At 60.2% G+C, this 21,191-nt stretch overlaps 1 protein-coding gene across 2 annotated transcripts in view; it reads right to left on the bottom strand.

Moving 5' to 3' along the window:
* Positions 1 to 20,598, bottom strand: part of ASS1 (argininosuccinate synthase 1) — a 29,195-nt gene extending 8,597 nt beyond the window's left edge. The window contains exons 1-12 of one of the 2 annotated variants that reach the window (XM_052815538.1): positions 20,514 to 20,592; positions 18,218 to 18,282; positions 17,410 to 17,521; positions 16,879 to 16,947; positions 16,389 to 16,577; positions 13,545 to 13,601; positions 12,984 to 13,058; positions 9,716 to 9,786; positions 9,297 to 9,327; positions 5,373 to 5,463; positions 3,492 to 3,576; positions 2,259 to 2,323 (exon numbers count right to left, since the gene is read on the bottom strand). In XM_052815538.1, coding sequence (XP_052671498.1) covers positions 2,259 to 2,323; positions 3,492 to 3,576; positions 5,373 to 5,463; positions 9,297 to 9,327; positions 9,716 to 9,786; positions 12,984 to 13,058; positions 13,545 to 13,601; positions 16,389 to 16,577; positions 16,879 to 16,947; positions 17,410 to 17,517 — 841 coding nt within the window. In that variant the 5' untranslated portion in view covers positions 17,518 to 17,521; positions 18,218 to 18,282; positions 20,514 to 20,592. Of the gene's footprint in view, positions 1 to 2,258; positions 2,324 to 3,491; positions 3,577 to 5,372; positions 5,464 to 9,296; positions 9,328 to 9,715; positions 9,787 to 12,983; positions 13,059 to 13,544; positions 13,602 to 16,388; positions 16,578 to 16,878; positions 16,948 to 17,409; positions 17,522 to 18,217; positions 18,283 to 20,513 lie in introns of both variants that reach the window. The other variant, XM_052815539.1, reaches the window with a different exon arrangement.
* Between the last annotated feature and the right edge of the window lie 593 nt (positions 20,599 to 21,191).

Consider the following 21,191-nt stretch of genomic DNA (forward strand, 5'->3'; position numbering starts at 1 on the left):
GTTCACCTCCATCCGAGCAATTTTGCTGTGCTGAGTGCGGGCTGTCACTCCCGACAGCATCCATGGGACAGGACGGGATGCGGTGGCTTCCTGAGGGGAAGGGGAGGGCGATGCTGCCCATGGGAAGACGCTGCCCAAATTTCTACCGCTGGTCCAGGGCTGAGACCGAGTGTGGCCTGGTATGGGTTCATCGCAGGGAAGGGGTTTTCCACTTTCCTCCTCCATCTGCTCAGCGCATCGAGGGGAGGAAAGGGGAAAAGGAAAGAGAGAGCCGAGGGAAGGAAAAGCCCCAGCCCAAGGCAGCGCTCGGCTCTTTTGGCAGCGGCTGTCCCCTCCTTCCCACTTCCTCCCCACTGATTTCATTTACTTCACTTAATTAGCCCCCCTTCGGAGTTAAAAAGGTAATTTGATAATGAGGATGTGAAAAGGCGGGAGAGGCAGGGCCGCGCTCCCGCTTGCAGCCAAGAGCCCCCGGCCGAGCCGTGGCCCCCCTGGCCGGCTGCAGCGCCGCTCCCCGGCACCCCATAATTAGCCACCCTCCTCCCACTAAAACAAATATGGCAAAATTGAGTTAATAGGGCTTAAAACGCTGGCGCGGGTGCGCTCGGCTCGCCCCTCGCCCATTAGGCCTTAACGAAGTTCAATTAGGAGCTTAGTAAAAATCAATGCAAATGAGTTTTTCTCTTCTCTGACTCCCCAGGTCTGGGAGGCGAGGGAGAGGAGGCACCTGGCGGGAGCCTTCGCTTCCACCTCCGCGGCCGCGGAGGGCGCTTGCTGTGCTGCTGACTGCCTGTGCCTCAGTTTCCCCTGCAGAGCAGGGGTCCCTGTGCTGCCCCAAGGAACTTGCAGAGCCCTGAGCCATCGGGGCACTGCACACCGCTGGGATTTAAGGGATCATCCCCTCCCACCTGCGAGCCCAGGTTCGGTCTCCTGCCCTGTTGACCCTATCCCCATTTGGGGTCCAAAACGCTCCTGCAGAGTAGCAGTGGGACCACCCCGAGCTGCCCTGCACCCCAGTACCCTCCTGCTCCGGCCTCCTCTCATCCAAGCTCTCCATCTCTTCTGCAGAGCATCTCTCGGAGCAGACTTCAGAAAGGTTTCTACTAATCCCAAGGAGCAAAACCGGGGGCAGGATCCTGCTCAAAGCAAGGGGGAAAACCCACCGCCAAGGTCTCGTCCCCGAGGTACGTGCACCCCTGCTGTCCCCAGAAAGCCCGGTCCTCCCGCATCTGCTGGCACACAAACACGGCAGCGATCGCTTGGCAATGTCACGCAGGAGACAGACGTGACAGTTAAATGGGGTTTAGAGAAATTATTAAATGCTGGAAGGGTCACTAGAGCATGTCAGTGGCTCTTAAAAAAATAAAATAGATTTTGACAAATTACTCAGCATCCTGCATGCAAATGCGCAGGCTGCTATGTGTGGTTTGGGGTTGGGGTTTTTGTCTTCCTTCTTTTGGTTTTAATATGATTATTCAAACTCGGATCAAATGAGTTGGGGTTTTGTTTCTTGCCTTTCGTGGCTGATGCTCTCACAAAGGGACCGGTGCCCTGTGGTGGGGAGGGAGACCGCGGGCTGAGTCTTATCAAAATATTTGCTGATGCCCCGCACAGAGGGCAAGTTTAAAGAAAGGGAGCATCTAATTAGGTATTAATGAGATTTAAAACAAAAGAGTGGGGGCAAGGAGATAGGAAATGATGATGAGCCATCTTGTTACTTAGTTCTGCGCGGCGCAGCTTGCTGCCTCCAGAGATTTCCAATGAAGCTGATCCTAATGGATGATCAATACTAAGTCACAGCCTCAAAAATGCATAGATAAATCAAAGAATTGCCTTTAAAAAAACTTCAGTGACTTGCATCGGCCTCCTACACTTTGTATGCATGTTATAGAGCCTTGCCCCTTCCAGGACCTCCCATGGGCATCCTCCCACGCAAGCCCACTGCTTGGTGTTTTTCCCACTGGAGACAGGTCTCACCCAAAACCTGGGGTCTGTGGTGGCACTGGGACCCCAGGGCTGGTGCAAACAGTGGCACTGGCAGCGAGCGGGCAGCTCCCTTCATTAGAGAGCGATGAGAAGTCCCTGTCACGGGGAAATCTCAGTCAAAAGCTGATGGGGAGGGAGCGGTTGAGGGCTGCTGGTGTGACCTGAGCCAAAGCACCCCGGCGACGCAGAGCACCTGCCACGTCCCACCAGGGTTTTCCCTTTTTTTGCTGTTTTTAGGGCAGGGATGGCACCACTGGTGGGTGACTGCTCACCTCTAGACTTCATCCCGACGAAGCGGTTCTCCACGATGTCAATGCGCCCGACGCCGTGCTTGCCCCTGCCGAGGAGAAGGGAGGTTGTAGCGGCCCCGCAGTGGGATGCAGGCGGCCGCGAGAGGTGGGTCGGGGGGGACAGACAGTGGGGGACAAACCCCAAATGACAGTGTGGCCAGCCCCTCAGCAGCACTGGTGACCACCAGTAGTGACCCCCAGATAGGACGGGTGATAAGGAGACAGATTTTCTCTCCCTTTCCTCTCCTCTTTGCCGTGCCACTAGCCTCTCCATCCTTGCTCGCTGCTGGGGCTGGCAGCGCCGCAGGCAGCCGTCACACTTGGGCCACCGGAAAATAAACCAGGCAAGGGGGACAAGCCATGCCGCAGGTGTATTCCCGATAGTTGAAGTCATTTTAAAACCACTTAATTAACATTTAAAAAGTGAACTACATGGAAAAGTTCATTCCCATTCAGCACCGGGGCGATAAAGGCAGAGGCACAAAGGATAGCCGGGGACTGGGTGGCACTTGGCGTGGGGCAGGAGGAGCGGGCACCCTCATGGGTGCTGCTGTATTTTTGGGCAAGCCCCTGAGGATAGCTCTGCCCTGGTGGCAGCAGAAAGTGGGCGTGGGGTGGCACAGGTCAGAAAACCCCAAAGGCGCTGCTGCTGCAGACGCCGGGGGAGGACAGGGCGATGGACCTGGCCAGCATGTCTCCGTGCACCAAAAAAGTTGACTCTCCACCCAAAAGGGACACTGAGCCCCTTTGGGCAGGCAGGGTGAGGCGATGGCCCTCGGGACGCCGGAGCCGGGGGTCTGGGGCTGAGCTGGGACCAGGGGCAAAGGGTGCCTGCAGGCAGGGTCTGCCCCGGGGGCTGGGGCAGGGCAGCCCTCACCCAGCACACGATAAATGCAAAGGGTTGTAATAAGACTTTTTAGCCCTCCTTGTGCGCAGGGAGCGAAACCCTAAACACCCCCGTGCTCCTGGCCTCGGTGCCCAGCTCTGCTTGCTGGCATGAATGGTGCAACTGGGACCCAACTGGGACCCAACTGGGACCCAGCTGGGACCCAGCTGGGACCATCCCATCCTCACGCTGCTGACCACCATCGGGCTCGTCGGGACGTGCCCGCTGCGAGCATCCCGCGTCCACCCTGCCCTGGGGACCCCGGGGACGCCGCCGTCGTCCCCGCTGCCAGCCGGCAGGCAGGTGGCAGGGGACAGCGTGGCACTCACGCGATGTCGTTCAGGTACACGAAGAGCTCCAGGGCCGAGCGACGAGTGGCTCCGTCCCCGGCGTTGGTGACCTTCACGGGGACACCTGCGGAGGCAGGGAGGGAGAACGGGCAGGATCAGCCGGTGTCAGGATCCCCCCCGGAACATCACCCCGCGGGCGTTAAATAGATGTGACAGATATGAACTCTAAATAACTTCTTAAAAAGGCATATCCAAGCTGGTGCGGGGGGGGAGGCGAAAGGAGGGGGACCCACCTCGGGAGAGAAGCGAAATAAATAAATAAAAAAGGCCATAAAAACGTCCCCCCCCCCCTTCCCCTCTCCTCTCCCTCTCTCTTTTTTAGGGCCTGTGAAATTGCAACCAGGCCCTTAACTAATTGAATTTCACGCTCGGCAATTGTCTTACGGCGCAGCACCTTCTGTCCCACCAGCCCCTGCCGGGGGGGGGGGGGGGGGGCTGACAAATGTGTCCCCCCCCCCTCCCCTGACAGCATGGGGGGCGTCTGGGGGGGACCCCCACACCGGGGCACGGCTGCTCGCACACGCACGCACACGCACCCCGCGGCGGGGCGCTCCCCGCCATGAATTAATTATTGCACCTTTTTTTTTTCCCCCCTCTTTTTCTCTTAAATTTTTTTTTTTTTTTTTAAGGGCGCTGGGCAGGAGCAAGGAGGGGGGGCTGCTGAATAGAAAGAGGCATTTTTCTTTAGCGGTGTGAAATGAGCAATAAATGTATTAGGAAGCTGACAAGGGGGCTGCGGGGCCCACAAAGAAAAGCGGTGCGGAGTTGGAGGCTAATCCCCCCTCCATCTGCCCTCCTCATTACCATTTAACGCACTATCAGTTGCCAATCAGCCTCAATACCTCCCTTTCTAGTCTTTATTACGGAGGCGCCCGCGAGAGCCCTGTCTAGTGATGGGGGCTGTCAGCTCCCCCCCCCACACCCCCCCCTAAACCCCCTATTTTCCAGGGGTTTATAAACTCAGTTGTAAATTGCTATTAAATGTAACTCGCGGCAATAATGAACCTTAAGCTGCTTCTCGGCGCGGGCCCCCCCCTCCGCGCCCTCCCCTCGCCCCGGCTCTTTCTATTCGCATCCTCCGCCGGGGTATTGGCCGGGGTCCGCTCGGCAGAGAGCCGACGTTGTCGGGGCCGTTGTTGGCGAAAGCTGCTTAGCCTTTAAAATAGTTAATAATTAGATTAAAACTTCAAATAAATTAACTAGGGGCTGAATGGGCTGCTGGGAGGGGGGCTGCTCCTTGCAGGGGGATCATTATAATGGAGCAGGGATGCTGGCGGCGGGGGGGCGGCGGGAGGGGGTACCCCTCCGAGCGGGGTCTCGCCCCAGCCCGGGCTGGGCTCGTTCCTGCTGCCAGGATGGATGGCGGCACAGGGATGCCCATGGCTGGCAGAGGTGGGAGACGCTGCCCCGTGCCCCCTCGCCGGGTGACGGCTCCGGCACTGGGCCCTGCCGTGCGTCCCCAGGGATGGAACGGGGTCTCCCCGTTTTCTTCGTGCAACACTGATAGCACCGCTGGCCGAATCCTGCCGGAGCAGCTTCCCACTGGCCAGGGCCACCTGCGTGCCACCCTGCAGGAGAGGGACCCTGTGCCCACTGCACCTCAGTGGCTGGGGCTCGGACCCCTCTCCGCTCTCAGGGGGGTCCCAGCAAGCCCCCCGAGACATACCCAGACCCTCCGCACACCTCAAAGAGCCCCAACGTGCTGCAAGCACCATCCTGAGCCCCAGTGCCACGAGTCGGGGCTCACCCCGCCTGCCCCCACCCCAGGGATGCTCCCGGCGGTCCCCGCTCCTGGTTGGGGAGCGGGCTTTGGCTTTGGGGGGCAGAGGCGTGAGGAGCCAGCTGCGAGGAGGTGCTTACCCCGCTCAAACTCGATCTCCAGCACGTCCGGGGTGTCGGGAGAAGTGGCCGGATCGCGGGTCTTCGTGTAGAGCCCAGGAGGGGCCTGATTCTGCCAGGGGAGGTGGAAGAAGAGAAGAGGGAGAGTCAGTGGCATTGGCATGGCCAACACTGCTGGCAGCCCCGACCCCGGCGCGCATCCCCCATCCCCGATGCGCGTCCCCCATCCCCAAACGTGGGGCCGGCGTGGCACAGCACCGGTGCTTACCAGGGCCCCGGGAACAAAGGGGTTGGAGGAATCAGGCAATTTTTCCCCTCAACTTGATCTCATCTTTTCCTCCGACGCCCCCACAGCTGGAGGCGGGATGGCTGCGGAGAAGCAAGTCAGGCAGGGAAAAGCGGGACGATGGCAGCAAGCGGCAGGGCGGGCGCCCGCACGTCCCTGCGCTGCGGCCGGGCTTATTCGGCACTGACCGAAAAAACTAATGAGGAGGCCTGACCCCAGCAGGTGCTCCAGGCGCACCGGCTCTTTCATGGTGTCCCTGGGGTTAATACACATGGGGGAAAATAGAGGAACAAAGCAAAAACCCATTTCAGAGCACATCAACCTTTATGTATATTTTTTTTCCTAGATTTATAGGAAAGAGGCATCTTATCTCCATCAGAGCCGGGCCACCAGAGGCTCAGGCGCCGACGACGAATTGCCGCAATTGAAGCGCGTGCCAGAAGAGTATGGTGGTGGGGACTATAATAAAAAAAAGCTTTCCATCCCGGAGAGCAAATGCTTTGCAATTTCGCGTGCCCCCCTCGGCACTCACGCACGACGTGACTGCGCATGCTGACCCCAAAACACTTTCCGAGCGGTGTTTCCAAAGTCCTGTCTCTAAAGGGATCCCCCACCCAGCCGCAGCTCCGGGAGACGGAAGGGAGGGAAACTGAGGCACGGAGCACCCAGGGCATGCGCAATGTGGTGGAAAGGCAGACAGAGCCGAGGAAATGAACTGCAGAGCCGAGCTGGGCCAAAGCCGTCCTTGGCCGATATCGGAGGGAACATTGCAAAGGATCCTCCGGCTGAGGAGTCCCAGCGACCTAAAACCCCCTGTGCAAGCAGCTCGGATGGAGTTTCTCCAAACTGAGCAGTTCCTGCAAATGTTTTAAGGGATGGTAAACTGGTATTTCCACACAAAACCCAGCTGGTGAGAGCTGGAGCTCTGGGCACCCCCTGAGCAGCGGGGTCCTGCCTGCACCCAGGGCGCTGCCTGCACCCACCCACCCACAGCCTGGCCCACGCTCCCCCTGTTTCTCCTCTCCTTTTTAAAGCACAGCTCTTCTCCTGCTCACTTTTCCTCCCTTATCCTCCTTTCCAGCAAGGAAAAAAAGGACAAAGTAGAAAGCAAGCTAGGAAAAAAAAAAAGCAAAAGTGATTGCTTGGAAAAAAATTTTAAGCTTTTTTAAGGGAAAATTAATTTCTCTTCAGAAGAAGTTTTCATCTAAAATTTGTAAAGATGGGCAATAAGCCTTTCAGTGAAAACTTCCTTTTCTTTTTTTTTTTTTTTTGGTCCAATAAAGAGCAAAGCCCAATCACTGCCAGCACCCGCAGGCAGGCCGCCCGGCTGCGAGCACCCCTGCCGCCCCCTCCACACCGGGGGGACCCCCCTCACCTCACCCCAAATCCCGGGGCACACATCCCAGCAGCAACCGCAACCGAATCCTGGGAATACAGACATAACTACCCCAGCACACACTGCAGCAAAACCACCCTCAGGTTCCCATTTTATCTCATTTTTTGCCCCTTTCCCTTGTTTTAAACAAGAGGCACTTGCAGGCGTGCCTCTCCCGTGCCCCCTGCGCGCGCACACGCACAAATTACACGGGCTGCGGATTTCAATTTTACATCGTCTGGCCTTTCCTAGCCCTGATCACACTTATTAACTAGACGAACCCGTGAGAGATGATGAAAAACTTTGAGTTCAAAAGGAAAGATGGGGGGCGGGAGGGGAAAAAATACCGGAAAGTATTAAAAACTCTTTACTAAACATTGGAAGTCAAAGTCAGGTAGTTTCCAATTTTCCGAGCCAACTATGAAAACCCCTATTAAATAAAATAACTAAATAGAAATAAAAGTGACATTTGGCTTGCATTCCATCATTACGGTGCGAGTCTGTCCTCTTTTTATTCTCTCTCCTAAAAGCACAGTTCAAATGACAAATAGTTTGTTGCAGTGTATCAATGCCTTCTATTTATCCCTCCCCGCAGGGGGGCTAGTCCTGCAATGTCATCTTTAAAGGGGAGAGAGGAAAAAAAAAGGGAAAAGAAAAAAAAAAAGGGGAAAAAAAAAAAAGGAAGAGTGTGTGGAAAGGGAGAGAGGGAGGGGGGAAGAAAGAAGCAAGAAAAACGGGGCAAGAAGAGAAGAAATTGGAAGCAAATGGTCCATGAAGTAAACCATGATGCAGAGCTATCGATGCCGCAAATGGTTTATTCATCCGGCTGATATTGTTGTGCCCGGGACTGAATGAACTCTTTCAGAGTGCCATATGAAGTTAAAGCAAGTAAATTTCTATCTTTCTCCGCATTAGCTGCCTCATTGCCCTTCAATCGGGCCTCACAGAGGCAGAAAATAGCTCAACCATCTGCTTTCAAATCCCTGCGTTTGGCAGGTCCCGGGGGCTTGGGGAGGGGAGCCCGCCGTGCCTGGCACCCCGGATCCTGCCGCGGCCGCCCCGGTGCCCGGCACCGCTTCCCAGGCCGGGGAAGGGGACGGTGGTGACACCGCGCTCCGGGCAGCCACCTCCCGGTACCGGCGGAGGAAGAGGTGCCCGAGCGGAGGATGCTCGGGGATGGGGTCAGGGCACCGGTCGGCCCCATTTTCTGAGCCGGCTTTGGGAAGGAAGCGGGCTTGGCGGAGCCTCGGGACCGGACCGGGGGTCTTCCCCAAGAGGAGAGGGGCTGGGTGCGGAGGGGTGGGTCGGGATGGGTGCGCTGGGAAGGGCGCGGGTCAGTCCCTTGCTAGCTCCAGCTAGAGGCACGAAAGCCCATCCCTGGGCCAACCGCTCTCCTGGAGGAGGACACCCCCTCTGAGGGCCCGGCTTTGCAAAGCCTGACCTGCAGACACCCCTCCGGAGGGCACCAAAGGGGGAGCGGGACCCCCTCTCCACCTTCCTCTTCCTCACGCCCCCGCCGCAGGCACGCGCCAGCCCAGCCGCGGTGAGCCGGCTGCGGGCGCTGAGCTCCAGCCGGCTCCTCTCCCTCTCCGCCTGCCTCCCCCTCCTCTCCCCGGATTGTCTAATTAGCGCTGATGGATAGTTTCAGTAGCCGCCGAGCGTGGTGACCCGCTGGAGCATGAACAGCGCAGGCAGGGGCCAGCAGGCAGCCGGACCACGAGCGCTCTTCGGAGGCAGCCAGGGCCAGGCCCACGCTTCCCGGAGCGACGTGCCGCGCTCGCCCGCAGCACCCGGCCGCAGCACCCACCGCCACCGGGCTCTCGGCCCCGTCGGCAGCCAGAGCTGCCCGGGGAACTGGGGGTCCCGTGGGTGCCCTTGGGGTCTCCATGCACCACCCCACGCATGCGGAGGTTTTACTGCTTCCCCCTGGATAGTGGGGACGGCAAAGCGAGGAGGGCTGGGCGAGCGGCAGGCACAGGCAGGGGACCCGAGCTGCAGGGGCCAGCCCGGACCTCCGTCACCCACCACCAGCGCCTCATCTGTCTAATTGCTCCTTTATTGCTGCCCCATGACATTGTCCCCTCCAGTGTCACCTTGAAATGGTCCCTTCCCCTATTTACACCGGCAGCAATTAACGTGCCGGGAGATGTGGAGGGGCCGGGGTGGGCGGCAAGGCCTCCCCACCGCACGCGGCCCGCCGTGAAATTTCCAATTAGGCTGCAAATACACGAGACGCCCTCGGCCCTGTGGCTGCCATGCCGGCCGGGTTGCCGTGATCGATTACCTTGGGGTTCTCCAGGATCCCGGCTTCGTAGCTGCAGCAGGCAGGGAAGGAGAGAGAAGTCACTGCAGCACCTGCAACCTGCAACCCCCAAACCCACCGGGAAGACCTCCCCACTCCAACCACCCCATGAGGATGGGCGTAAATACGTGTTATGGATCTCCAGGGGCTTTTAGAAGCAACCCTGCAAGGAGCGCCAGGCTTGGGAGAGCCCAGGAGATGGATGCTGCCACATGGGACGTGGACAACTGGGCAGAAAGGAAGGCTGGAGGTTTTGGGGTCACCCTTGGCCAGCACGTGGTAGAGCAGCCTGGGACTCTGGACATGCAAAGGGCTGTCCTGGCCATGCAGGACAGGAGGATGGGGGCCCCATGCTCTGCTTCCTCACCCCACAGGAGTTCCCCACCCGCCTGGCCTCTCACCTGATGTGCATGAGGTTTTCATCCATGCTCCAGGGCGTCTGGGGCGTCACGGGCACCGGGATCCCGTGTTTCTGCCAAGAGAAGGGGAGCAGAGGTGAGCCAGCCTGCGGGAAGATCCAGCTCCCACCAGCACCGGCTTCTGCTGGGATCAGCCCCAAAAGCGCAAAGGCACAACCCATGGCCACCAGCAAGGCAGCACGGAGCAAGGTGGACGTCCGTGTCCCTCACCGTGGGTAACATCAGCTCCCACCACGAGGGCCACCTCGATGGGGACATCAGGGACACAGCGCAACTGGGAGGAGAACGGCCGCCCCAGCCCTGCCACAAGCTGAGACAGAGCCCCCAGAGCACCCCACGAACCCAAGCGATGGAGACGTCAGCACGGACACTGTGTGCTTTTTCTAGCTCCACAACAGTGCATTCCCCCAGCTTAGCTCCTCGTCAAGGGGAGGTGACATGGGGACAGAAGTCCCCAAAACCACAGGATGCTCTCCACCCTAACCAGGACTGATGCTCTGCCGCGAGGGGACAGCACACGCGTCCCCACAGCCTCGTGCGATGCAGACACACGGCACACGGGTGGCAGGCATTCTCCCAAGCCCTGGCACCCCAAGCGCACCGTGCCCGGGGACGCACGGCCCCGCACCGGCTGCCTCCCCAGCGCAGCACACAGCGCCGGGCCCAGCTCCCTAACAAGGTCACCGGCGCGCTCAATTATCCGCTGACATTTCAATGGGGGAAATTGCCTGTGAAGACGAGGTGAATACGCAGGGGAATTAGCAGGAGAGGCGACGGCGGCGAGCTAACAACCGGAGCCGGCGGGGACGTCGCCCACCCTGCCGGCATGCCGAGCCGCAATGTCCCGGCTGCGGGATGGAGGCGGCGGTGGCGGCTCCGGGTTCCCACTGTGCCTCGGTGTGTCTGCACAGCCCGTACATTGCCGGGCAGCTCTGGCATTGCAGAGTCACCACGGCAGGGACATCAGCCAAGGGCTCGGCCAGGAACAGAGGAGGTGGGGTTGAGCAGAAGCTCCTTGTTTTCTGAGAAGAGGAGAAGGAAACACTTGTGGTTGTTAAATCATGGTCATCAACCCATCACCTGAGATGGGAACAAGGTTCTGAGATACCTCCTAAGGCTGCAGAGGGACTAAATCAGCCCCGCTCCTGGGGTGACATTGCCCTAGGCTCATGGGTCCTGGTTTGCTGGTCCCACACCGTACTCCCAGTGTGGGACCCTCCGGGATCCCCGTCCCAGGCTTTGGAGGTGGGTGCTGGACAGCCTTCGCCTGCTCTCCTGCCCGCAGACCTTGCCCACGGGGAAGAGCAGGCAGAGCACATCAACACTTCACGTGGGCTTCAAAACACAAGCATGGGCTTGCTGGGAGGGCAAAACGCTGCCTGCTGGGTGCAAGTGCCAGGGATCGCCTGGCTTCTCCAGGAAAGAGCGAGAAGATGCCTCTCCCTGTCCCAACCCTCGGACGGTGTCCGAGCCACAGGTGCCTCCCAACCCCCCAAGGCTCCACCAAATAATGCTAAGGGAGACCGAGGGCTGCGGGACAGACCTCAACCCCGCCTGGGGTCAGACCACGCTCCCATCGGCACCTACCCCCTCCTCCTCATCCCAGCACCCTCGTGGATGTTGGCAGAGGACATTTCACCTTAGTTAATTAAAGCCAAGCCATTAACGCTGAGGGCTGTTTACCCTGAGGGGCCGCACTCAGCCGCGCGGGGCTGGGGGACGCCGTCCCCTCTGATGGGCTCTCCCCGTGCCATCGCTCACACCCATCTCACCTGGGACGCGTAAACGCATTTTTCAGACCCAAATACCCACTGATCGTGAACCACAGGCCCCCGTTGATTCACATTCCCAGGCAGCCCCCTGCCCTCTTGCCTCTTCCTGGCAGCTGAGGAAGCCCGTGCTCCCCAGCCCATCCTTGCCCCACGGCAATTTTCCATGTTATCACTTCAGAGGGGATCCTCCAAGTCCGGACCCATGTACCAACGTCCACCGAGCCCCGGCAGCACAGCCCCAACGAGCTCCGTTCCACCCGGCTCTGCCCGCAGCAATGGCTCATCCTGGAGCAGCATCCAGGAGAGCTTCACCTTTCTCAGTAAGGTGTTTTCAGCCTCGGCTGTTTGTGGGGATGAAGTGGCCACCAAAGCAGCTTGCTGCCGGAGCAAGGTTGGCTCTAGCCCGCAGGCAGCGAATTGACGGCAAGAGCTCTGCCGCGGTGGCATGGATCCCCGCTTTCCCTGACAGCAACCGATCCCCAAACATCATCGCATCAAAACCCGCCGAGCGCCGAGGCGAGCGCATCCAGGTGCTGAAAGGACCTGGCCACACATCTCCCTCTCCCGAGTGCGAAAAAGAAGGGACCTTCCCCACCTTTTTTTTTTTAATGCTGGACATAACCAGAGACCGAGAGGCACAACAAACCCTCAACCCCAACCTTTTCTCTTTGAACAGGGCCCCAATCCATTTCACTTCCCTTTTTCCCCCTTTCCAAACAAAAAAACCCAACCCCAAACAAAACCTCCAAACCCAAAACACATGTTCCATTTTCCATATAATAAAACCGCGGCACTCTTAATAACTCCCCTATTTGACAATTTGTTTGGCAACATATGGAAAGCTCTCGTAAACTCGCCCCTTCATAATACAACGGCAGATGGCAAACACAATCCTCAACACGCTGCTCTCGGCGGCCCTAATGGGCTCGGAGGGCTCCTCGCCCCACGCCACGTCCCTCCGGCTCCGCACCTCGCCTTCCCAGAGATCACCCAGGCAGCCTCGACGGCAGCTATTTAAAAACTGAAGCAATTTTCTGGTTTATGCACAGAGCTGCCTTTTCCCTTTTGATTGATTGAGCCAAGTTGTCAAGCATTTCCATGAAGTCGCTAAAAAAGAAAGGTACCCTGGTGGGCACGTAAAAACCTGATGCAAAACTTCTAATATGTTTTATTGCAACTTGTACTTCAAAAAGGAAGGGACAACAAAGGCGAACGTATTTGCTTTGTCTGTTACGCAAGTCAGGGAGCTGGGACCCGTTTCCTTGGAAAGCGGGTTACCATTAATAGCCACGTAATTATGGGGCTTTTAGAAAGGAAGGAGAAAAAAAAAATAGAGGGGAAATAAAACCCCAACCAGAAGGCTCCAGCGTGGTGCTGCAGGGATGTTGTGCAGGGCTTGCTGCTGTCACCCGCCAAGCCGTGGGGAGCATCCCACGGCCACCCGGAGCATCCCACGGCCACCCCGCGCCAGATCCTACCTTGGCATAGTCCATCAGCTCGCGGCGCCCAGGGAAGCGCTGGTAAAACTCGGGCAGCCTCCACGGTGCGACGACCTGGTGGGAGGGCAGGGGCATGAGACGAGAAGCCCCCAGCCCCCTTGCAGCCCCTGGGCACCCTTTGACCCTCGGCACCCCCCTGGGCTCCCCGCAGGCGAGGGTTCCTGGCAGCCCTGGGGAGCGGGGACCCATGGGCTGCCGGTCCCCCAGCCGAAATTTAATCTCCCTGCGCAAGGGTGGAGTAACCCAAACCCCTGACCCTAACAAGGCACTGGATGCAAGGGGCAAACAGGCAGCATCGATTATCCAGCAGCTGCTTTAGTACTGTTTCCTCCGTGGCCTCGTGGTGTTTGGGGTAAAAATAGGTCAATTAAGGATCATTACAGTCCCCTCAAATGCCAAAACGTCGCTTTGTGCAGCTGGCAGCTTGTTAAAGCGAGGCACGGCCGCTCACTTCGGTGTTAAACCAAAATTCCCTACCAGCTGGGGAGGGGGCCAGAAGCCCGGTGGTGGGGCCCCAAGGGACAATTTTGGGTGTCTTACCTTGATCTTAGGACACAGAGCGTAGCAGGTGAGCTCAAACCGAACCTGGTCATTGCCCTGAAACACAGATGGGAGATGCTGAGGGGTCACCCCACACTGGGGCAGGCTTGGAGGTGGGTGCCCCCCACCCCGATCCCACTGACGGGGGAATGGGGCCTCGTGCCTGGACCAGCTCGCCCAGGGCCATACAGCATCCTCGGGAGAGGAATGTGGCTTGGCAGGGCTGCAGGAAGAAAGTGCAAAATCAGTGAGAACTGTTAAAAAAAAAAAAAAAAACAAAACAGCAGTAGCATTAAAAGTGCAGATGACAAAACAGCAGCTCCCGGCTGCGCTACAGCCCCACGGCTTCATCCAGGGAGCTGGAAGGCTCAGGGGCTGCTGGACGCTGGGAGAGCACGTGTGCAGTGGTGCACACGTGTGCGGCGGTGCACATGCGTGTGACAGCACACGTGTATGGCCTGTGAGACGCTGCTCGGCTACAGCATCAGCTCCCCTTGCAATGCTGGAGACCTCAGGGACGGCGGGCAAGGACCCATCGTTTCCCTGCTCCCGGCTGCTCTCCCTGCGCAGGGACAGGACCAAAATCCCCTCAGCAGAGAGCTAGAGGGGACATGTCTCGGGGTCTCAGCTCCAGCCAGCACAGGACAGCCACTTGCCCTATATCCACTGGGAAAAGCATCCCAGCCCATGGCTCGGGAGACCCTGGGCTGAGCGGGGCATTTGCAAATCCCTGCAAGAGCCACCAGCCAAGAGGAACGTCTGGCTGATGCTACCCAGGATTCATAGACCAAGGGGCTCTGTGCAGGAGGGGGATCACACCTATTCTCCCAGTAATGCCACTGGGATGGGAATGCTGGCAATTTCCACTGGAAAAGCAAGGCCTGAGGCTAAGGACTCATCTATCTCTCCCAGCACGGAGAGTGGCAGGAGGGGGTAGTGGGTGCCAGGACCTGGGCTGGCTCTGTCCTGCGGAGTCACTCCTGGTCCCTCTCCATAGCTGGTTTGAACCCCAAACCACCTTTTCTGGTGCTCCTGAGAGCTGGGTGTTCAAAACCCCGATGCAGCTCATTCACCTGGCTCCAGGACCCCAGAGTCACCCAAGAGCTGTGCTCTCCCCTAGGCTGACACTCCTAAAAACTGAACCAGCAGAAACCCAGATTTGGGTATTTTTCCGCAATAGGCATCAGAGGACACGTGGAGGGAGAGGGCAAGGTGAGTGGGGGGAGGGAAGACCATGGTGACCAGGAGGATGCAGCAGCTCATAATTAAATAGCTCTGAACCTCCCTTTATCTTAATTGGCCCATGCTGACGAGGTCCTGCTAATGAGGCCAGGTAGTCAGGAAAGGGCGAGGGGCGAGCCTGGGAGTTATTAGCACTTCCAAGGGAATAGTGCTCACCAAAGCCTATTTTCCACCAGCACCAAGGGGCGTAAAGACAACCCCCCCCCCCCTTTCTTGGCCCCAGCCTGGAGGATACATTTACGGCAGGGCTGGGAAATCCCCGAGGACTATTACACGCAGGCAAGTACATCCACCAAAGCACTCATTTCCCTTACAGGCCCAAAACAAGTCCATCTGCTCCGGCAGCGGGGACACCGCAGATGGCCCACATTTAAGACACCGTGGCCTCAGCCGGGGACGGGGTGCAGCCGGGTCGAGTTACCCGCAGTCGGTCCCTGCCTGCGCCCGCGGCTTAATGGCTTGGGGAGCAGGCAGAGCCTGGGGAGCGGCCGTGGCTGCCCCTGCGAGCGGGGACGGCCGGCGCTGGTGGTACCCAGGAGCGGAGGGGACATCGTCGCGTTGGGGGTGCATTACTCCAAGGCACCCTTGAGCGGGGGCTTTCAAGAGGGGGCTGCTGGCATCGGGTGAGATGGACAGGGAAGGGGTGCGGGGAACCCATCGCAGCAGGAGCAAGAGTTATTTCAGCCACAAAGTCCCCCCCAGCCGCCCCTCTGCCCCATCTCCCCGGTGCTGGCATGGCCCTTGGCTATCTCCTGGCTGCATCTAACATCCCCCCACCATAGCTGGGGACACCCGAACCCAGCCCCTCGCACTGAGACCCCTCCAGGTGGGCTCCTCGCCTTTGCCCCTAGACCGAGACGGACACGGTCTATGCTTTGGGTCCCAGTGGGATGGGATGGAGGGGGCATCCGGCAGGTCCTGGGTGCACGCACAGCACCCAAAAGCCCCCCCAGAAGCCTTTGGTGACAGTGCCACCCTGCCCCAGGTGTCCCCGCACCGGGCTGGGCAGCGTGAGGGTGGGGGCTGGAGGTGACGGGGGGGACCCACGGTCACGTCTCGCAGGTCCCACGTCCCGTCCCGTCCCCCCCCCACGCTCCCCGTGGAGGATTGCCCCTCTCTGGGCAGGGGCTGGCCCCGAGCATCCTTTCCACGGTCTCTGGCTGCCTCTAGTGGCAAAGTGTCCTCCCTGCGGCCAGCGGCGACAGGGACAGCCGGGGATGGGGACAGGGATGGGGACAGGGATGGGGACGGCCGCAGCCTGCCCGGGGTCCCCCAAAACTCAGCCCCAGCCGGCTCCTGGCCCGGGCAGCCCCTGTCCGTAGCAGTTTTTAAAAAGCTGCTGCTGAAAGTGTGGGGGTGGGAGGGTTGGCTGTGATCCGAGCCTTCCCGGCAGGGAGAGGGAACCGAAATTAGGCACAGAAATCCCAGAAGGGAGAAGGAAGTGTTGAAACGTGGTTGGGCTTTGCACAGCCCCGCAGAGCACCCAAAACACACCCGGTGCACTCCTCCTGGCACCCACAGCTTAGCCAACGGACTGACCGGGTCCCCCCCGCTCCAAGCACCCCGTGCCATCCCTGCCCCAGTGCCCCCGTCCTCCCTCACCTTGCCGGTGGCCCCGTGGGCGACATACTGGGCTCCTTCCCGCTGGGCGATCTCCACCAGCTTGCGGGCGATGCAGGGCCGTGCCAGCGCCGTGCCCAGCAGGTACCGGTCCTCGTAGAGAGCGTTGGCCTGTACCGCCGGCCAGATGAACTCCTCCACGAACTCCTTGCTGATGTCCTCAATGTAAACCTGCCAGGATGGAGGAAACCTTGTCATGGGACGGTGACTGGGGCAGGGGGGAATCCCACTCCTCTGGGATTTTGGGGACGGTGCAGTGAAGGGTCCCTTCGCCTCCCCTTTCCTAGATGCTGCTGAAAAGCTTTGATGCAAAACCTCTGGGAAAGGAATTCCTCACTGGCACTGTCCTGCCCCCCCAGCCCCTGCAGTGGCCCCAGCCATGGTGTGTACGAGACCCCAAGGCTCAGCCCCACGGCGGGGAGCAGGGGGAGCTCAGAGCCCCATGGGCACGGGAAGGGAGGGACACCGTTACCTTCTTGGCCCCCAGTGCCAGTGCTTTCTTTCGTGCTGCCTCAAAATCTTCTTTCTGCCCGATGTTGGCCTGGAAGGGGGAAAAAAAACCAGACTGAGTTTGAAAGGAGACCACAAAACGCAGTGCAAGCCCAGCCTGGCTTGGGGCATCATGCACGGCATGGTAGAGCCTGTGCTGGCCAGGCTTGAGGCCACCCAGGACGGGCAGGAGGGGGGTTCCCCCCCAAGACAGCATACCTCGGGGCCATATCTCCCTCTGCTAAGCCCCGTGACTCTGCCCCGATGCGCTGTCCTCATTAGCGGAGGATCATTTGCTGGCAGGGACAGGCTGTGCCACACAGGGCTGGCAGCTCAGCAGAGCAGCACCCGGGCTGGGCGATGGTTAACCAGCGAGAGCAGGGTCACCACCATGGCCACACATGCACCAGGACCCCCATCATCCACCCAGGTCCCCAGACCCCTGGTCCAGCGTCCCCTCCATCCCCAGCCCCCGGGGAAGCGTCCATGCGGCAGGGCTCGGCGCGGAGCTCACCAGGTAGGCGACAACGTCGTAGCCCTGCTCCTTCAGCCACACCAGGATGCAGGAGGTGTCGAGGCCGCCGCTGTAGGCGAGGACCACCGTGCCCTTGGGCTGAGCCATGGCGCTGACAAAGCAAAGGAAAAGGGGTGCACGATGGCCCCAGCCCCTGCCCTTGCTGAGTGCAGGGATGCTGCAGCCATCAGCTGTGAAACCCTCCCCCGTGTCCCTGAACTGGCCACGGGGCCGTCACGGTCCAGACGGGTGCTGGAGCGTTCTAGGCGACACAAACATCATCCAGGGAATGAATAACCAGGAGGCAAGAAGCAAAGCTCACGGCAAACTAAACACTCAGGGCTGGTAGTGGTTGAGTCGGTAGAGGAGCGTGTGGTGGAGCTGCCGGTACCGGGACAAGCTCTCCACTTAAAACACGGGCTCCCAATGCTGCTCTCATTCATGGGCAGCGAGAGATGCTGCCATCAGGTGCTGGGTGCTCCCGTGGGACCAGGGCCGTGGGCAGCACATGAAGCCGGGCCGTGCTTAGCCCAGGTCTGGCTGAGCTCCCTCTTCTGCCGGGAGCTCCAGGCTGGGAACAGTGAGCAGCAGGCGGCACAGGAGGGGACACGCCGCCGCATCAGGAGGGATCAATGGGACCAAGAGCCCTCCCAGGGCTGCAAGGAGCAAAGGGGAGGGCTGGGGGCCGGAGGAAAAGCCATGGCACCATGGCCATGTCAGGGCTGCAGCTCCCAGCCAAGGAGGGCACCCTGCAGCAGCCAAGTGATGGGGGAGGCTGGGGCAGCCATCAGAGCCGCTTTGCTCTTACCTTTGCTCCACGCAGCTCTCGCTCTGGCAACCCTGGCACAGCCTGCTCCGCTTTCTGCAAGCACCCTGCAATGCCGAAGGTCCGGGACTCAGACACAGGCACCCGGCTGTGGCGGAGACGCAGCCCGACGCCTTGCCCGGGCACGACCCGGCTCGTCGCGGCCCTGCGCCAGGGCCGGTGCGGAGGAGACAGGCACAGCCACCCACCGGCTCTGCCCCAAGCGCCCGCCAGCGCTGCTGGGTGTGCGGTCACTGCAGGGCTGGGGTGCTCGGCAGCATCCCCCAGAGCCCAGCCCAACCCCAAGTCTAATTAATGCTTATTGGGCATTTGTCCTAATTGTGCTGCCCCGTGTTTTCCTGCTGGCATGAAACACCTATGCGGGAATTCGGTGCCTCTCACCCTTTGGCCAAGGTTATCGAGGTCTTCTGCCAGCAACAGGAGACGGTGAAGGATGCGGCATCCCGGAGGTCAGGGGGAGGGATGGGGGGTCCCGCTGCGGGAAGGGTCTCGGGGCTGTCCCCGCAGTCCCCGAGCAGGGCTGTGAATCCCAGGGCCTCACGAAGAGGCGATGCCAGCTGACCCTTGGCCGGGGAAGGCGGACAGCAGAGCCGGCCAAATCCTGTCCTGAGCAACTTTCATGCTGCTGCTGCCAAGTCAGCACAATCCTGCTCCTGTTTTTGCTGGGGGGGGGGGAAGGTGCTGTGCCGAGCTCCTCCAGGCTGGCCCACCCAGCACCTTCCACAGCGGGATGCGGTTACACCGGAGTGTGCCTCGGCACCCCGGTCCTGCCAGCGCGGTGTGGGGCCAGCGACCCACGGGGCATGGCTTGGAGCCGGCCCAGGTGCAGGATCTGGCCTGCTGCTGCCTGTTTCTCACTGAAGAGCAAAGGGGTCTGGCAGCCCCGTAACCACGATTCGGTTCCCTGAGCCTGCCTGCACCCGTCAGGCTGCCTGCGCAAGCGGTGCAGGCAGCACCCAGCGCCCAGGCTTGTGCAACCAGTGTTTCCCTACCCTCAGGGCCCCACGGGTGTGCTGAGCTGGGCCCCTGCCCGGGGAGGCTCAGCCGTTCCCCTTCTTACCAGGGCATTTACAGGAAGGCAGTCGCAGTTCCCGAAAGGACCCAGCCCAAGCATGACGCTGCACCTGCGGCTCCTTGCTGGGCAAATTCCCTCCTTTACACCCAAAACCCATCCCCGCTGCGGCCGCCAGCATCGCTGTCGCAGCTGCCAGCCTGACTAAGCACCTCTGAGACCAGGCACGCTCGCTTCACAAGTGGCCCAGAGGCAGGTTAGAGGAAACGTCTCCAACTTTTGCCAGCTCAGACACGTTACGCTGCCCATGCGATGCCCAAAGGACCTGGGGCACCACCTTGCCCTGAGGTTCCATCCTGCACCCCGGGAACGGTGCGGGGCCACCAGCATTTCCAGCTCCGGAAACGGGGCTCGTGCCAAGCCCGCCTGCCCAGGAAGGGAGAGCCCCGAAGTTTTGGCGTTAGGTGGTAATAAATCAGAGCAAATAAAGCTCAGCGAACGGGAATGTGGCGAGACTTTCTCAGCCCTGATTATTATTCTGTAGCAATTTCCGTGAATTGGGGCAGGGTTTTTACCAGAGCAACTCTGGCTGCTCTGCTCCGCAGGAACATTGTGCTTTTGTTTTTAAAACCAAGGATAAAAAAAAAAAGGGGGTGGGGGGGGAGAATAAAAAGCTTGAAACTTTGGTAAGGAGAGGAACTACGGTCGCCAGCCAGGCTGGAAGAACAACCTCTGCTCCGGCGAGTGCTGCCTGCGGGCCGGGATGGGGCAGGCAGCAGGGACAGGCAGCACGGCCAGGTTCCCCAGGGGTTCCTGCAGCAGAGGCATGTGGGGATGTGCTTACTGGTGCTGGGGTTCGCCTCGGCACTGCTTCTCCATCCCGTGGGGGTCCCATCCTGCCTCTCAGCATCCCCAGAGCAGAGCAGGGAGGGCACAGGGTGGTGCCGGCCGAGGTGCCAGCTCCCCTCCCTGGGGGTGCCCAAGGGGTCGCCTCAGGGAGATGGGACTCAGTTAGAACCCCCCACCCCAAAACCGAGCTAGAAAGGGCTTGACTACAGCCTGCACCTCCCAGCGCTGGGAAGGGACTGGCACCCCACTGCCCCGCTCCTGCAGGGACCAGCAAGCCCTTCTCCAGCACCCAGGGGTGAGGGACACCCACGGGGGGGTGGAAAGGGGACAGCCAGGGACAGAGGGGACAAGTCCCCGAAGGCAAAGGGCACTCTTTCCCCTCGCTCCCCCCCCCCCCCATGCCAAGTCCACACTCACCCACTCCCTGGCTGCCCTCGGCGCTGCGGTCCGGTGCCTGGAGCATCCTCCTCCTCCTCCTCCTCCTCCCTTATAGCCGGGCGTGGGCAGGCGGAGCTGCCGCAGGACTGTCCCCTCCGTGGGCACCGTCCCCCGGCGAGGCTCTGCCCTCAGCCTGCCCGCAGGGTTCACGGGCAGAAAACGGGGGGGGGGGGCAGCTCGCACCCCAAGCCGGGATGGAGAGTGTGCCCGGCCAGAGCCCGCTGCACGGCTGCGCTAGGTGCTGTCACCCACCCGTGTCCCCCCCACTCCTGTCCTCCTCATCGGCCTCCACGGAGCACCAAGGGGTGCCCCCCTCCCGGGGGGGGGGGGGATCCCACAGAGCCACCTGCCCTGAGGGGTGGGAAAATGGGGGGGGGGGCAGAGGGGAGCCGGTGCCTGGCTGCTTTGTGATCACCCCACTTTGCTGCCCGGCCCAGCGTGACAGGGGAAGGTTGAATTTATTTGAAACCCCAGGAGATGGCAAAGCTGGAAGTTGGGAGCTGCCGCCCCCGGGGAGCCCGGGTGGGCAGGAGGGGATGGGGCAAAACCACTTTTTCCCTTCACATGTGCCCAGGGGACACCAGAGCAGCCGCAGACCTGGCCTTGGGGGACGGCAAACCCCTAATCCAAAGGACAGAGCCTTTTGGGGGTGTCTCG

The sequence above is a fragment of the Harpia harpyja genome, chromosome 19 (genome assembly GCF_026419915.1).
Source record: "Harpia harpyja isolate bHarHar1 chromosome 19, bHarHar1 primary haplotype, whole genome shotgun sequence".
NCBI classification, from domain to species: Eukaryota; Metazoa; Chordata; class Aves; order Accipitriformes; family Accipitridae; genus Harpia; species Harpia harpyja.